This window comes from Diadema antillarum, unplaced genomic scaffold, assembly GCF_040938485.1.
Source record: "Diadema antillarum isolate AM-2024a unplaced genomic scaffold, OU_Dant_1.0 scf00000004, whole genome shotgun sequence".
NCBI classification, from domain to species: domain Eukaryota; kingdom Metazoa; phylum Echinodermata; class Echinoidea; order Diadematoida; family Diadematidae; genus Diadema; species Diadema antillarum.
Window position 1 is genome coordinate 2,405,022 of NW_027270893.1, and position 16,263 is coordinate 2,421,284.

The 16,263-nt window shown below is 39.7% G+C and overlaps 2 protein-coding genes across 2 annotated transcripts; one reads left to right on the top strand and one right to left on the bottom strand.

The window, feature by feature from the left end:
- The first annotated feature begins 1,599 nt into the window (after positions 1–1,599).
- On the top strand, positions 1,600–4,105 carry LOC139710098 (uncharacterized). Its single transcript, XM_071622068.1, has 3 exons — positions 1,600–1,735; positions 2,469–2,584; positions 3,038–4,105. Exons 1-3 carry the CDS (start codon positions 1,642–1,644, stop codon positions 3,518–3,520), a joined length of 693 nt encoding a protein of 230 aa, XP_071478169.1. The 5' UTR covers positions 1,600–1,641; the 3' UTR covers positions 3,521–4,105.
- Positions 4,106–9,245: 5,140 nt separating this feature from the next.
- On the bottom strand, positions 9,246–15,045 carry LOC139710206 (UDP-glucuronosyltransferase 2A2-like). Its single transcript, XM_071622169.1, has 6 exons — positions 14,728–15,045; positions 13,262–13,585; positions 12,577–12,828; positions 11,665–11,884; positions 10,697–10,916; positions 9,246–10,043 (listed from the first exon to the last, which is right to left on the bottom strand). The coding sequence occupies exons 1-6, from the start codon at positions 15,031–15,033 to the stop codon at positions 9,761–9,763; spliced, it is 1,605 nt and encodes a 534-aa protein (XP_071478270.1). The 5' UTR covers positions 15,034–15,045; the 3' UTR covers positions 9,246–9,760.
- Positions 15,046–16,263: the final 1,218 nt, after the last annotated feature.

Genomic DNA, 16,263 nt, shown 5'->3' on the forward strand with positions numbered 1-16,263 from the left:
AAAGCCATACTTCGAAACCGCTACCATGATTGCTCGAGCCACAGTGTGCTCAATTCGAATTGCTCTCATTTCCTATTATGACGTGCGACTTTTTCTGAACAATTTCTCAGTGAATTGTTCTAATGCGAAGTGACCTAGGCATGCAAGGAGCCTGGATTTTTTTTTTTTATTAAGGTACAATGCTAATGGCCATGAACAATTTTTGAATAATTCCGGTCTGCTATGCAGGCATCAGAGTATATGCGACTTGTTATAGACTTATTTATTTTAGTGTTTTGGGTGCTTTGGGGGTGTGTAATAATCACATGCGATTCATTTTCCTTTGTAAGCGGAAGTTTATCTTGCCGCTGTCGTTCTTTTGGCTTAATGCCTTTTTAGTCATCGGTGTGCCGAAGTCAAATATTGATATAAAGTCAGATTTGTACATTGGAAATGTGGTGCTGGACGAAAGTGAAAGTAACGCCTGAAACAACATGAAAGATATCTGAAACAATGGACTTGCTGGAATCAGCCATTCAGTAACGTCTGCTCAATAGACTTAACTGCTCTTTCGTTGGACCACATGACTTTGCTTTAAGAGGAAACAACAGCAACGAATGTGCGAAAAGGTTGATGACTTTGTAATTTGACTTTGCTAAGTCAAAGACACAGAGAATGGAAGTAAACTGTATAGTCAGGGAGGTGGAAGAGAGATTCGTTTCTTCCACCTCCCTGGTATAGTGTTTAGGCCCTGATACATCCATAAAGTGAGATACAAGTTCCGACAAGGTGACTATACAATCATATAGTCTGGAAAGGACGCGTTCGTCTGGTTTTAATACATCCATGCTGTTTCGTGATGGTTTCACATGAATTCTAAGAACTCGTCAATCGGCACTAAATGTTCAGGCCATGCCAGCGTATTGGCTCCCCGTTCTAATAGCACGAACCGGCACAGGATGTTAGGCAGTGCGCATTACAGCCATACACTGCCGAGTTGCCGATTCATGACACCAGGAACTTAAAAATGCACCTCCAATATGCTGTGATTTTCAACATAAAGCTTTTCTGAGTGCAAGGTGATATAGAAGCGTATTCCAAGGCATAATGTTGCAAAGAAACGTGGAAGAGTAGACTTCTAAGCACACAAACCCAAATTGATCAATGTGGTCAGTTGTTGTTGTTGTTGTTGTTGTTGTTGTTGTTGTTGTTTTTGTTGTTGTTGTTGTTGTTGTTGTTATCGTCGTCGTCGTTGCTGTTCTGATATTTGGAGTTATCAAGAGCCGTGAAGTCCTCTGATTTCTGTTTAAGGGCCATTCTATGCTGCTTCATATCTGTGTGTTCATCTTAACGTCATTTACACCTATGAAATATCGAGCTTTAGATCTGAGATTCTTATCCTACGACGCGGCTATTAGGCAAATCAAAACAAAAGAAAGCAAAGACAAAATAGTGTTTTGCACAATAATGCGCAAGACAGGTGATTTCATTATCCATCCCGCGAGGAGGGGCGTCACAGTGAGCGTCGTAGATCTGAAGCTCGCTAATGTTACCCCGGTGATGCGGTGACATTGAACGAGTTAAACGCGACGTTTTGACCTTGTTTTTGTTGCTTTTTTTTCAGCTGCTCTCCAAGATCCCCAGGAGAATGCCGGCCTCAATATGACTACCCTGGTGGCCATCGCTGCGGGCGCTGCTGTCTGTGTTCTCGCTGTTGTCATTGTCATAGCGGCATGGCATTGGAACAGGAAAAGAGGTGAGATCAGAGGGGAGGGCAAAAAGTGGATGTCTTCTATTTTGATAGTAAAAGACAACTCAACGATGGAAAAACAATGATTATGATTTTTTCAGTCCTTTTGTCAACTGCTATTCAGCGAATGTTACTACATGCATCAAACAATGAGGGACCGTCAGGCGATTGTATGATGCTGGCTGGACTACACTGAAGAAAGAAATCGAGAAGGGGAGACTTTACCAACTTTCAACCCTTACTCAGCTGTTTTCTTCAAGCAGGAAGGGACCAATCATGCTAGCTTTAATATTCTCAAACTTCTACTATCTTTTCCTTACCAGAGCAACAACAAAAATGTTCATGCAAGTAGCCAGTGATGCAGAAGAGAGTTTTATGGAATAGAATGAATGCCATGAAAAGAAAGAAAATACTTTTATAGGCAATCTTGTTTAATACCTTAACTCTTGGCATTGAGTCTACTTTTCTGACACGGAAAAAAACGATCATTGGGGTGTCAAATTTGTGTTCAGGATGTGGCTGATGACCTTCACTATATGTTTTTTGCTTTTGAGCAATTGAGAGAGGGAATGCTGAAGTGATTAATGAGATGAAAAGGTAATAAACCCTTTCTGTGCTGTACGACTTCGGACAGTGTGTACAAAACTATGAGAGTTTTGTGCCAATCAGCACTCAATGCACACAAAGGGTTAACCAGTGAGTGTGTGTTCACAGTCTAGCTCCACTTTTCTCAACACAGCGGGCTCCTCCGTGTGGCAACAAAAGAGCATGCGCAGTCGGAGGCTGCCAACTTTGCCGCGCACCAACGGGACTGGCCCGCCCTCACCGTCCTGCCAGGAAGTGATAGAACGAGAGGCAAGTGACGAACCCAAAGTGCGTATGATCATACTATGATGACAACTTGCTAAGTCTTGAAGTGTCACCCAATGTTCAGGCCCTCCTTACCTTTTAATGATCAGTGTGAAAGCAAACAAATCGGACCGTGAAGGTTTCATACGTCATAAAAAGAATAGGTTATTGATTTTCAAAAGATTTGTGCGGGTTTTGTGTGTGTGTGTGTGTGTTTTTTTTTTTTTTTTTGCAAAACGGTGTCGACAGTCACTATGGCAAACTAGGAAGTTTGTTGAGTGGTGATGCCATACCCTCATTTTAACCAAATAAATGTCTCTTTAGCTTAATCAAACTGAAGACGCTATGATAGTCGATCCTTCTCATCGAATTGTACCATTATATCTGTAGTGACTAAATAATGTTTTACTTGGAAATGAAAAATTCAGCGCTATGATTATTTTGTTTGCACATGTTCAGGAAAACGCCGGAGTTGAGCTGTACTCCGTGAATCCCTCCATGCATTCGTACGCTCAACTTGGGGAACTCTCAAATACACGTACCATCAACGACGGAGATCCAAACCGTGGGAGCAGCGAACCAATGGACATTAATGGGAGGGCGCCGCCAAGCGCCGAAGACGTGCAGCGGATTCATCTGGAAGGGACGTACACCACCTCCCTGAGTTACGTGCCCATGAACTCGCCGAGTTGCGTGAGGGTTGCGAACCAGCACAACAACTGCTCGTCCAACGAGCCCGAGTTCCTCACCTCGCCGGAACGCCGCAGGAACTCGCCGCCCGAGCTGGCCGACGATGTCGCGACGGGCCTCCTCGTGAACCTCGAAGATGGCCGGACAAGGCCGAGTGAAGACCTCGGCTACTATTCGGTTCCGAAGGGCACCCGCGCGGCAGAGCTGTCGGAAATATCTGAAACAACTCCTTCGCTCCTGGCTGTAGATTGAACTGTGGGCGTAGGTGCTGTCCATGCGGTTTTCATCTAACCTGAAGGTTACCGTAGGTTTTTATTTGCTATGGCGTAACCTTTGGCAACATCACTTGGCGTAGTTGCGTCATTTGATGTGCAGATGACTTTGCCTCTCCAAGGGGAAAAAGATATCAGATTTTTTTGCTATTTTCATATTATTGCTACTTCAATGGCGAGCTGCCGCTTCCCTAAAGCCCCAAACAGACAGCTAGTGAGTAATGCCATAGCAATAGTAATGAACATAGCAATACTTTGTAGCTTACATTCCCAACAATATCCCTCATTTCCCATCTTAACCCCACACCTGCCCCCCCCCCCCCCTCTCCTTCCCTGAGTCAGAAAGTAATGCTTATTGTCATGATCTTCTGTAGGTAAACTAGTGCAAGTCATTCGCTTTATTTCCACCAAGAAAAACGCAATCCAGTTTACACAAGTGGTCAGCGAGACTAAATGCTCATAAGTTGGCATTTGATGTGCGCGTTCTGTGAACTGGTGTGTGCGGATGGCATTTGAACCAACGTACTATACATGATAATGTGATGGTCACCGTCTTCACCGCGTCCGATGCCAGAATCTACAACGTGTCCACGAAATGTATCGAGTTTCGTCACTTCGAGTTTAGAAATGAGGACACGTAATTGGATATCAAACTTGCTGGGGACGAAACCTGACAATGATCTCATAAGCTGCCTCTGGTAATATTGCTTGAACTGAGAGGTCAAAATGCGTTCAAACGATGTGGACATGCCTTTTGAACAGCACCAACTGGGCACCGCCTGAGAACAAAAAAAAAAAAAAAAAAAAGATGTCTACATCCATTCAGGTGACAAGCCCTCAGTGTCTATTATGACGCACATAACCACGTGGTCATGACGACATTGTACCTAGTCTAATGCACCAGAGGTTTCGTTTTAGACATCATGTTGTCATCTTGTGCAGCTACTGTGCCATGCACATTATTTTTCAGGTTGCCTTTTTTATTGTTGTTGCTGTTTTTCTACTTTTCTATTCTACCTGTCATTGATGCTGACAAGTAGGCCATGTGACTTATAAAGTGTCAACTTAAAACAAAATGTTATGTTCTGTATTTACATCATTGAAGAAGCAGTACTTTTATAAAATTTGTGTATTTGGCTTTTATGGTTATAGCTCGATATTATAATGCTCATTTATCATCAAAGTACATGTATATGAATTAAAATTGTACGATATATTCCACCGCAATAACAGATAAAGACGTAATTACGCTATGGACATCATGAAAGAGTAACGAGAAAGAAGGAAGGAAAGGTTTATACGCGAGGCAAAATCTTACGGTTTACAATAATTATCATAATATTTGCAGCAACGAAATTTTTGTGTTCCGGAAAATCTATAGAACTTTCAGTATAATCAATTAATTTCGTCATTGTCAATTCAATTTCAGACAGCAGCACTTCCCACAAAAGTGCAGATTAACTTTTATCATAAGTTAATATAAAGGTAGATAAATAAAGAAGAATTATTCTTATACTGTTGTCATTGACATTACACTTCTCATACCACCAAGAGTTGCTATACGTACCAATTACCGTTTCATATGATTGGGCATTGATTAAAACGACAACGACAACAATTAAAACAAATCAAAGACATTACTTTTCTGTGCATCTTACCTCTTAACGAAAGGCATAATGCTGTATTTTGCGTCAAATAAAGGGAGAAATACACTGTACAATACATGTGAATGTAATTATGTATATATTATAGATAAAATTTTAAAGAGCAGAGGTTTCACATGGGGCTTCCACTGAAAATAAAAGGATATGGGGTAATCCATAGAGCAGAGTGTATTCCTATAGGTGCCGAAGTGTGCAATGTGTGTATTGGTGTTGGGGTATGAAAGCGAGTTCCGGATGCTAAGAGGACCCGGTAGCCGTGCTGAGCGAACAAGGGTTAGCGGAGGAAGTTCCAAGGGCAAAACCTTGCCAGGCACTGCGAACTATCTTGTGACTAGAAAGTTTTCTGACTTGGTTGAAACATCTCTCTGGTTTCCGGTCATTGTCTGTCTGTCTCTCTCTCTCTCTCTCTCTCTCTCTCTCTCTCTCTCTTTCTCTCTCTCTCTCTCTCTCTCTCTCTGTATATCTATCTATCTATCTATCTATCCATCTATCTATCTGTCTATCTTTCCCGCTCTCTCTATCTATCTCTCTCTCTATCTATCGCTATCTATCTATCTATCGATATCTATCTATCTATCTATCTATCTTATCTATCTATCTATCTCTCCATCTATCTCTCCATCTCTTTATCTATATCTCTATATCTCTCTCCTCTGTCGGTAATTTCTCTCTATTATCTTTTCTTCCGATCTGTGATCGAAGCAAACGCACACCAAAACGCCTTTTTTTTTTTCCTGGGCGCTGTTTCTTTTTCTCTTCATGCATCTCTTTGGTCCTTTCCTTCACTCTGTCTTTCCAGCATGTATTATATCATTCTCTTTCCTTTCGTTTTATGGTCTTTTCTCCTTTGTAGGCGTATAGTTTATTGACATCATTTTGGGCATTTTGTATGTGTATGGGTACGTGTATATAACTTTTATATAACTCCAAATTAGTGTAACAATTATATTGTTTACTAAAATTATCGTACATTAATACGCGATTGGCTTTTTGGAAAGTGCTCTTACAATCGTATTTGATACAGTATACGTGACATTGCTTAACTGCTCGCATGCCTTCTTTGTTTGTGTAAATTTTGGCCTACTGTGAGCCTCGTGATGTGCACGTGTATACAGGAGATGTATATACTCAAAGACAAGGTAGTCATACACTAACGTTCTAACCTCGTGGTATGTTAATCGTCACTACATGAGTTCTATAATCGGTAGTGACCCGTGCTAAATATGACTGTATCATTTTGATATCACAGCTTATATTGGACATGAGACAAAATCATATAATCCAAGTACATTATAATTAGTGCATTTTGCTGACTTGTGCATTTTGTATATGTTTGAGCAAGTTTCGATTAATTTGTAACTTTGCATTTCATAGGAAGCATACAATTACCCTAAAGGCGAAATCACGGTAGCAAGAAGTCACTTTGTGGAAATATAACGTACAGCAAGACTTGTATGTGTAAACGCGCAAGTCGACAAATCGCGCAAGCCGACGCAATATATTGAAGTCATTTTTTTTTTCTCACAGTATTTGCTACAAAATTATTCTGTCAAGTCGCCGATTACAAGTTGACTAGTCACTACTTGTTGACATGAGTCAATGGTTGCAATATTAAGAAAATCGTATTTTAATTTGCCCTGTGTAAGTCATCAGATATTTTCATCATAAATGAAATACACAATTAAGAAGAATTCTTCGCCAACAAGTCCCTTCTCAAATTGAAATGTTCAATAAGTCATCCTGTTTTACACGTTTCCTGCTATCTCGATATCGTCATTTCCTCACACTCATTGGACTCATCTCACTTCGTGTCAGTTTCTTTCAGAATTGCATTCGTTAAAAATCTTTAAGGAATTGATTTGTTCGCCACATCAAATTTACCGAGATTAATATTATTGTCTTCATGTCTACCGGTGTTTCTGTCGACTGGGTTTGATGGCAAGCAAAAATAGTTTTGTGTTGTAGAGAGTGATGTAATTGTGAAAAGAAACATTCCACGAAAATTTTCCCGCAGTCTTCTTAGTGTACACTGTACCATCGAATTCAGGTCGGGAATGGTGGTGTTTTGAATCACCGCGTCATATATCTTCGCCGTAAATAATTATTGTATTTGTATTTACAAAACAAACTTACCGATCAAGTAAAATGTATGATATGATTAATCAATGACCGCTTGTGTTTATAGCTAATGCAGATATGATATAAATCCAACCATTTGTTGTAAATACTGTTGTCTATGTAAAATACATTGTATATTTTCATTTATGTACACTAATATCTGATATTACCCCTCGTATATGATGTACATATTACAGCGCTTCCTATAGTTGCGTCAACTGCTTTTGCGTTTCAAACGATCCAGCAAAACAATAAATCATTCCACTTGTTTATTCAAGTTACAATTGTTTGTACGGATTTCTACTGTGCTAGTAAGTGTATAGCAGGCCACTTTCAGAGCTGTCAAAAAAAAGATTAGCAAGTAGGCTAAGAAGTAAATTGAAAAATGAACATGAATGGTTTGACAATATGTATTTGGTGTATGTATTTTTGTGTATATGTGTGAGTGTGTGTGTGTGTGTGTGTGTTCGAGTAACTTGTGTTTTCGTTTTCTCTATTTAGGTCACAACACCAAGAGAGAAAATTCAAGTAACGTCCAACAAATTCTAGAGTGTTACATAATTATATTGATGATAATGATAACAATAATAATAATAATAATAATAATAATAATATTATTATTATTATTATTATTATTATTATTATTATTATTATTATCAATAACAATAATGATAATAATAATCATCATCATCATCATCATTATCATTATTATTATTATTATTATTATTATTACTACTACTCATCACTACTACTACTACTATCATTATTATTTGATTGAAAGGTATTTATTGAATAACATCTCTTGCAGTCCGCAGAATGAATTGCGGACATCTTACAAGGATCATCATGAATACATTCAAATATACAAACGTACATTAGAATATTAATTACTACACAAGAAAGTTAACCTTTATCATTAACAAAACAAATAATACAATTACAATTCTTCACACCTCTGTTCTTGTTTTCATAAATGATCTCTATTGTTTATGTAAATAACCCTACTAAAAATTGACTTTCTTTTCGTCTACTCATCTTCTTTTTTTCTTCATCTTCTCTTTTCCAACTCCTTGTAAACTTTACCATCCTCTTCTTCACTTTCCCTCATTCAACCTTTTCTTACTCCCTGAAATTATCATTATCATAATCACACATATTTTTATCATAACAATTAAACTACCATTTATTCTCTATTACAAAACATCAATCAATATCACATTCATCAAAAAATATACTATTGCAATGTATTATACAAAACACTGAATTCATATTAATAAAATTGTTCACAATACAAAACTTCTTGATAATTGATATCAGTATCAATATCAGTATGAAATTATTGATATCAGTACCATAATATTCATTACAATATTTCTTCTTTCAATTCAATTCCATGCAATTAATTCTATTCAATTAATTTCCATAACTCATAACTCAGTTTGAAAGTCAAATTTCCATTTTATAGTGAGGTGCCCGCACCTCGTCAGGGACCCGAATACCTGCTGCAAATTGCTACAAGCGCACTGGACAAAAATTTATGCCTGGGACTGTGTTCAGTACGCTTGAAACTTGGCAGGATTACCAAAACCAAGCAAGCTGTGGTGAAAACCGAACAGTTTTCCGTGAAAATCTTAAATTTATAGACGGTTTCTCTTCGGAATGCGTGTTATAAGTATATCACTGTCATCGGCACGCATCTTTTACGTGCTTGTCTATGGGAGCATCACGGTCACCCGCACACGTCTTTTATCTGCTTTGTCTATGGGAGCGCGGGTGACGAGTTGCGGGCACAACTATTCTGCATCGTTCGCGTTTGCGGACGATAGCTGCAAATTTCCGGTATCGATCAGTGAATTTGTGGTTGTTGTTCTTCTTCTTCTTCTACTTCTTCCTCCTCCTCTTCTTCTTCTTCTTCTTCTTCTTCTTCTTCTTCTTCTTCTTCCGGTAAAGTGCTGCCCTCAAATGGTCGAGGATGAACGCACTGCGAGAACATTACGCATACGCCGCGCCGGGGCAACAGAAATTTGAAATCAGGTGCAAAATATTTACAGGTGCAAGTAAAAATCTCTGGATGAAGAGTTACATCCTACAGAGTTCCCTCAACGCAGATTTGAAGGCGATGAGGGATGGGTATGCGGCGAGATCAACAGGCAGGTTGTTCCAGTCCCGAATGGTGCGTGGGAAGAATGAGTTGGCATACGCTGTAGTACTGGTGTGAGGGATAGTGAATGGTTCTATTGGAATCTTCACAGTTTGTCCTGTATGTGAGTGGGACTTCATAGAATTCCAGTGACGAAATGTTATTCAAATATGCATAACCATAATATAACTATGACGAGTTGCGGGTCAATCAACTATTATTGTACCACATTGCCGCAATGAAACAGACAAGCACTTACAAAATTAAAATATGTTTGAAATATGTCAGGTGGAATGGGTTAATCTCGTTTTTCTTTATCCCCCCGGCACACTCGATTGCAACAGCGAAATACACATCTGCAGCATGCCAACAGGGCCATCACTAGAAGAACGGCCACGGCTAGAAGGAACGCTATCACATCCAGCAGATTTCGCTGGATAAAGTTGAGCTCCAGGGAAGGATTTCGCATATGGTCGCCGCCATGTTCCATCACGTGACTCACCCAGAATGCAGCGCGATCCCCCGGGTGCATGGGACGGCTGCGCAAAATGCCCGATTGCCTCTGCGCTATCCTCGCGTAACTGAAAAAAAAAATATGATCAATGAATTAATACGTCGTGTGTGACGCAGTTTAATGGACGACACTATGCACTCGTAATGCAGTCAAAGTAACGTCAATGACATTTTATTCTATCAAGTAATGCGAGATTTTTGGCAGAGTTAGCGATGTTCGTAATATCAGTTATAACGATAATGAGATTTCATAATAATGATATATCATTCCATGAATGTAGTTATATCATCGAGAAAAATGAAATAACAAACCATTGTATGGCATTGAATTGCATAGTATCTTTAGGATATTAAACTTTCGTTTAATTTCCGACGACAAACAGAATGGTAGGTATAAAATTCAGAGTAGAATAAACATGTTATTTCATATGAAATTAAAATAACTGTACACAAAAAAAAAATGAAAAGCACAAGCGGAAGAAAGATAAAGACGAAAAGAAAATATCTATCACGACACCGAAGAAGAAGAAGAAGAAGAAGAGAAAAAGAACACGAACAAGAACAAAAAGAACAAAAAGAACAAAAAGAAGAAGAGGAGGAGAAGGAGGAGAAGATGGAGGCCGAGGAACAGAAGAGGAACGGAAGAAGAGGTAGAAAGGTAACAAAGAGGAAAAGGGGGGCAAAGACGAAGAAACAGAAGATAAAACAAAGACTGAACAACCTGTCATTGTTCAAGACGGTCTCGATTGCCGCGTGGAGACGATCCGCCGTTACCATCGTCTTATCAATGACTACGGCTAACTGTCGGAGGGCAGCTCGGGCGGCCATGTCTGTACCATCGCCCGAGAGAGGGATTGCCACAACGGGCACGCCGTGGTACTGGGCCTCGTAGAAACCGTTGTTTCCACCGTGGAATACAAAGAGTCGTGTCTTAGGATGACCTGCGTACAGGGAGGAGGGAATAAAAGTGGGATGTAGTCTTTCAACAATATCCCTCACGACAAACGTAGTTTGTTTGTTTGGTGTTGGTCATTGTTTCATTTCCCCCTTATCAATCACAACGATTTTAATCAAGACTAGCAGTATGATGTGATCATTACTTGGAGAATGAAGAGAAAACGGCAATCTCCAACTATCTGTCCGTCTGTCTATGTCCATCTTTCTATATTTTAATCTCTCCATCCATCTATCTTGCCACCTGTCCTCCTATTCACATATCTTTTTATCTAGTGATCAATCTACTATATGTCCGTCTATCCGTCTGTCGATCCATCCATCTATTCATCTAATGTTTCTATAATACTATCTATTCACCCACTTTTCTATCCATTTTTCAATTTATCTATTTATTCATCTTCTATCCAGCCATTCATCGATATATCTACTTATCTATCCATTTATTCATCTACGTATCTATCTAGCCATCCATCCATCCATCCATCACCCTTCCTTTCTATTTATCCAGTTTGCTATTTTGAAGGTTTGTCTTTCTTTACGTGGAATACCAATCAATATTTTTTCTTCCGTCGATGCATCTTGTATACATACGTCACTTGAGCAAAAATGGGGGAAAAATTCTTTTAAAAACTTTAAGTATAAGCCATTTGGAATGATGATTGTGTCACATGTAGATATTGTAACATATCACTCAGAAGAGAGGGTAAAAAAATACAGCAGTTTAAGACGTACCCAAGATGTCGTTCTGCGGTAACCATGGGAGTGTTTTCACGTTGCTAGGTAACTTAAATGGAGGCGTTGACTTCATCTGCCAGAGAACCTTTTGCTTCAGTTTGCCGAAGACTTCAGCGAACGGTGCCAACCAGTCGGACCTCACCTGGTGGAAGTACGTCCCGAGGGTGAAGAGAATGACCCCGTCATCACCGGATGATTCCATAAAGTCTTCCAACTCCTGTTACCATGGGAACAGACAGTTAATATCATGGTAGACTTGGTAGATGGAAATATTGCAATGGGTAGGAAGAATGTCAACGTTTGGAGACAAATTAAAACACAAAAAAAAAATAAAGCTAAAAGCAGTTGATTTTGGAGAAAAACAAATATATAGGGCCTATATAAGGGGGAGAGGGAAAAGTATTAACTTAGATTATCAAGATCTGCGTTCCTAAGCATGTTCTCTAATAGGGAATGTTCTGTCCGTGGAGGAAGATTACAAATTGAGGGTTAGTGATCACGTGGTCACATTCATCCCATTGCCGTTTTGTATATGACAAAGCCATGTAATATAATGTAATGTCACTGAAATCGTGTTGCATTAATTCTATTAATGGAACTGCATACTACTCAAGTGTTTCAAGGATAACCCAGTAAATTGATTTTTTAGAAATTAGAGGATTTCTGGCCAAGGTTTACATCCTTCAAACAAAACAGCCAGGAATCTTTACGATAATGCTCTGTCAAATGTGTCCTCGCACAAATTCATACTATCTAAACGTAAGGCGATATAAACTAGATTTCCTTGATCGTCTTGATATTAACTATTTTGAAATGCTCATAAATAATTAACAAAATCACGGTTAAGAAACAATCTTGTGGTCTTAATTACAATTTAACGGGTAATTGTTTTTTTCAAAGGCTGCGAACCTGTGGCAAAGCGGCGGCTGGGCGTGCTGTGATACCGCCAATAGTGATGACATTTGGGAAAAACGCGGTCGGGATTTCCATGGAGAAGTCAATGTTGGTGAGATAGAGGGACGGGTAGCTGGCCACAAGATGATTGATGGTGCCGGGGATGTCGGGTCTGATGTTGAGGCGGTGGCGGAGCTCGTTGAACGGGGAGTTGATCACGTATGTTGTCATCAGGAAGGCTCGGTTTGTAAGAACGTTAGTGACTCGCTGAAAATGTATGACATAATATACAGAATTGATAGCCTCGTTATTTTAATGATAATCAGGTCTTCCAATAGATGCTATACAGACACTTTTTTCGTATTATGAACTTGATCTTTTAATGAACGGCAACGGAGGTTCAGTTACACCACTTCAAAACAGTGAGCCACTTAAACATATATACAGGTATATATAATATGTACATGTACATGTATATATATATATATATATATATATGTATATAATTATGGGATTTTTTTGTAACACCTAGTATCATATCGTTCTACGCATCAATTGACACACTGCACTATAGTCTGCGCAAATACTTTTTGAACGGAATCTTTGATTTTCAACAAACTTTCACTGATGTGTTCTAATAAGATTGCTGCATTCATTCTATCCACATGTGTATGACGGAGGACTTGTCCTTTAAATTCACCTCGAAAAACGTCATCGGTGGATTGAGGCCGGTTAGAAGCTCCGGCGAAATGGCCAGGTTGACGGGGTTGCCGATCGCCGTACTCAGTGCGGTCACTACGGCCATCGGACTGGACATGACCGCCTGCGTCTTCAGTTTCATCGCCAGGAACAGGCTACAGGGCCAGATATGGTCGAAGATGACGACGCTGAAGTTACCGTGCTCGAGCCTGCGCATGACGTCGGGATTTCTGGCTAGCAGATCCTCGCAGTCGTTAACGTTGCCTTGAGTCTGCGACGTTATGACTTTGTAGAGGAACCAGAAGTCGAAAGTTTCTAAGGCCATCTTGGAAACAAATGTACACGCAGGTTCTGAGTGCGCTCTGTATTGTCTGCGCACCCAATGTGTATACATTTTCGTGCGTTCCTTGCTCGAATATGGTACCTTTCTGTTTAAGTTTAATTGATCTCACTGTTTGATCATCGAATGACGATGATGATTATGAGATATACCGTGGGTTACCCCTCTATTTCCATGATACACATTTCGGATTAGAACTACCTGCTGATTGTATCAGAAGAGCTTCACGTGATTATGTACCCCTATTTTGAACTATTTCAGACTACTGGCCTGGTAGACACTGCATGGTATACTTTCTTGGTATATGATATGTCACTCTTAATGACGACATTTTCCAAAATAGTGCACTATTAGTCAGTGCTGCAAAGCAATATATGTCCTATATTTGTAACTAGCAAAGCTTGGCCCCTATAGCTCACATAAACCATGTTGCGTCAACAAGAAACGATACAAACGCATCGTACAAAATTAATTCTTGACGCCGCATAGCCACTGGGTCTGTAGCAAAGAAAAATATGACTATTAAGTTATATCATCTTACCAGTGTATTTCAGTTGTATACAACAAATGCTTGCTAAATTTACAACATAGCTCTTGAATAATGTGCTTAATTTGAGAAGTGCTGCAAAAATAGAGCGAAAAAGACAGGTTACCCCTTATCAATTTACTTATTTTTTCTTGTGTGTAAGTTTTTATATTCATTCTTCAAAGAGCGAATTGCGCAATTAATACGGAATAGTTTCAAGCTCATCTTTTGTCCAAACTGTGGGTCGAGCTATAATGCTCTCGTCAAGTGAACTATAAACAGCAAGTAGGGACTAGAATTTAGAGGAGTTAGAAATGATTTATAGAGTAAATACATTCTTAACAGATATGCCTAATATAGGCCTTTTTTTATCCTGTTCTTTCTAATATTTATCCTCCATGAACCTTCAATGCCCCGAACATTTTTTTGTTTCCTTTTGCCCATCGACAAGAAATACATAGGTTGGTAATCCACCTGTGCGCAAATCGTCTTTGGAAATTCGCACAAGTCTATAACACCATACATTTCAGATGTGGCTAAAATGGCAAATACTGCTCTTTCTGAGTGACACAAGTTAATGCGAACTAAGGTTCAGTGATACCTTTGAAAAGGCTCCATGTCGTTCCAACACCTCCTCCACGGGGCCAGAGTGGTTGAATATGACGAAGTTGAGATCCTTGTCGTCGGGATTTTCCGCCCTGTGTGCATACGCGTTCGACAGCAGCATCGTAACATTGTGTCCTCTTTTAACAAGATAATGTCCGATAGTCTTCCCAACGAAGTAATGTGAGCCTTCGCCTACAGTGCACGAAATCAACACGTTTTCGGCCACGGTTGCCGCGACCAAAGAAAACACTACGCATAATCGAACGAGTGGGACAGCATTGTATGGTCGCCTGAGATCCATAGTTGTAATATCTTTCGGTGGGGAGGCCGAGGCTCTGGCTTGTAAGAGTGCGGATCCGCCGCTATACCACAACGCGGAACTACTAGTATTCGTCCCTCACAAAGAGCTATCAACGTCGAAGATAATATCTTGGCTGTATGATATTACAAATGAATTTCAATATGGGCCTAGAGCTAGCGGAGTGTTAACACAATATGTACTTTGACCCCACTTTTCAGAATGATTTCGCTTCCCTTGAGTGACTCATTATTCACAGACGAGTGGGGCATAACGCGTGATAACTCTACGGGTTTGACACACACATTTTCTTGTCAGTCGAGAGTGTTTCTTGAAACAAGACGGACCATGATTTAAAGTGCAGATACAGACAATGAAATATTGACAGTGATATTGAGAATCATCGAACAATATGGGTTAGCCTAGGTTTAGGCAAAATCATTACATATAGAATCAGAAGGCTATGAAGGTGTGGAGTCACGACTGAATGATTGGGATTGTGTCCACTTTGACAGAAATGCAACCAATCCAACAAAATAAGCGAATAGAATTGTGTATTTCGTCAAAATGGGGAGTTAGATGAGAAGGTTATGGAATTTCAAACCTTAACACGATTTTTTCCTCTGAATAGCCAAGATTAGTTGAAGTAATGAAGTCATAGTAATCGCCTCATAGAATACACAATAATTATTATGAATCTTTCACGTTGCATGTGTTTCTGAACTCGAAGGTATCAGAGGAGAAGAAACAAGGATCTCTCCTTTCTATCCGCCTAGAAGTCATGCGCTCTGTCGCAGGTGTGAATGGATTCCTTAAACAAAACACAGCATTTCTTGTGTGTTATGCATCATTCCTCACCAACAACAACCAAGGAGGTTCGAGAAATGGAGTCACAACAGTCTTATTCGCTTTGATCCCATGCTCGAAGCCGCCACTCAAAAATATTTGAAGTACAATTGTATGTGTCAAACATGGATCTGCCGCTCAGATGCGAAGACAATTGACTCGTGTCTCATTGCATAATCACTAGCCACTTTCCAAGGATGATATGTCTTTAGGCGTTTTCACATCAGCCCGATAAAAATCCAAGCTCGAGATATTTTTTAATTTCCCAAGTCAGAAAACAGCGCGCTATTTCGAAACATCGGGCTGATGTGAAAACGCCTTTTGTGATGGTACTTTTCGCTATCCCTATACTTACAAACGATGGGCGGTAGACGATGGTAAAGGCAC

Excerpts from the sequence above, each read along its gene's own strand:
- LOC139710206 (XM_071622169.1), bottom strand. The coding sequence starts at position 15,033 with ATGGATCTCAGGCGACCATACAATGCTGTCCCACTCGTTCGATTATGC. Across the intron at positions 10,917-11,664 it reads ACCGCAGAACGACATCTTGG|GTCATCCTAAGACACGACTC; the intron begins GTACGTCTTAAA and ends CCCTGTACGCAG. Across the intron at positions 10,044-10,696 it reads ACCGTCTTGAACAATGACAG|TTACGCGAGGATAGCGCAGA; the intron begins GTTGTTCAGTCT and ends TTTTTTTTTCAG.
- LOC139710098 (XM_071622068.1), top strand. The coding sequence starts at position 1,642 with ATGACTACCCTGGTGGCCATCGCTGCGGGCGCTGCTGTCTGTGTTCTC. Across the intron at positions 1,736-2,468 it reads GCATTGGAACAGGAAAAGAG|CGGGCTCCTCCGTGTGGCAA; the intron begins GTGAGATCAGAG and ends TTCTCAACACAG. Across the intron at positions 2,585-3,037 it reads AGGAAGTGATAGAACGAGAG|GAAAACGCCGGAGTTGAGCT; the intron begins GCAAGTGACGAA and ends GCACATGTTCAG.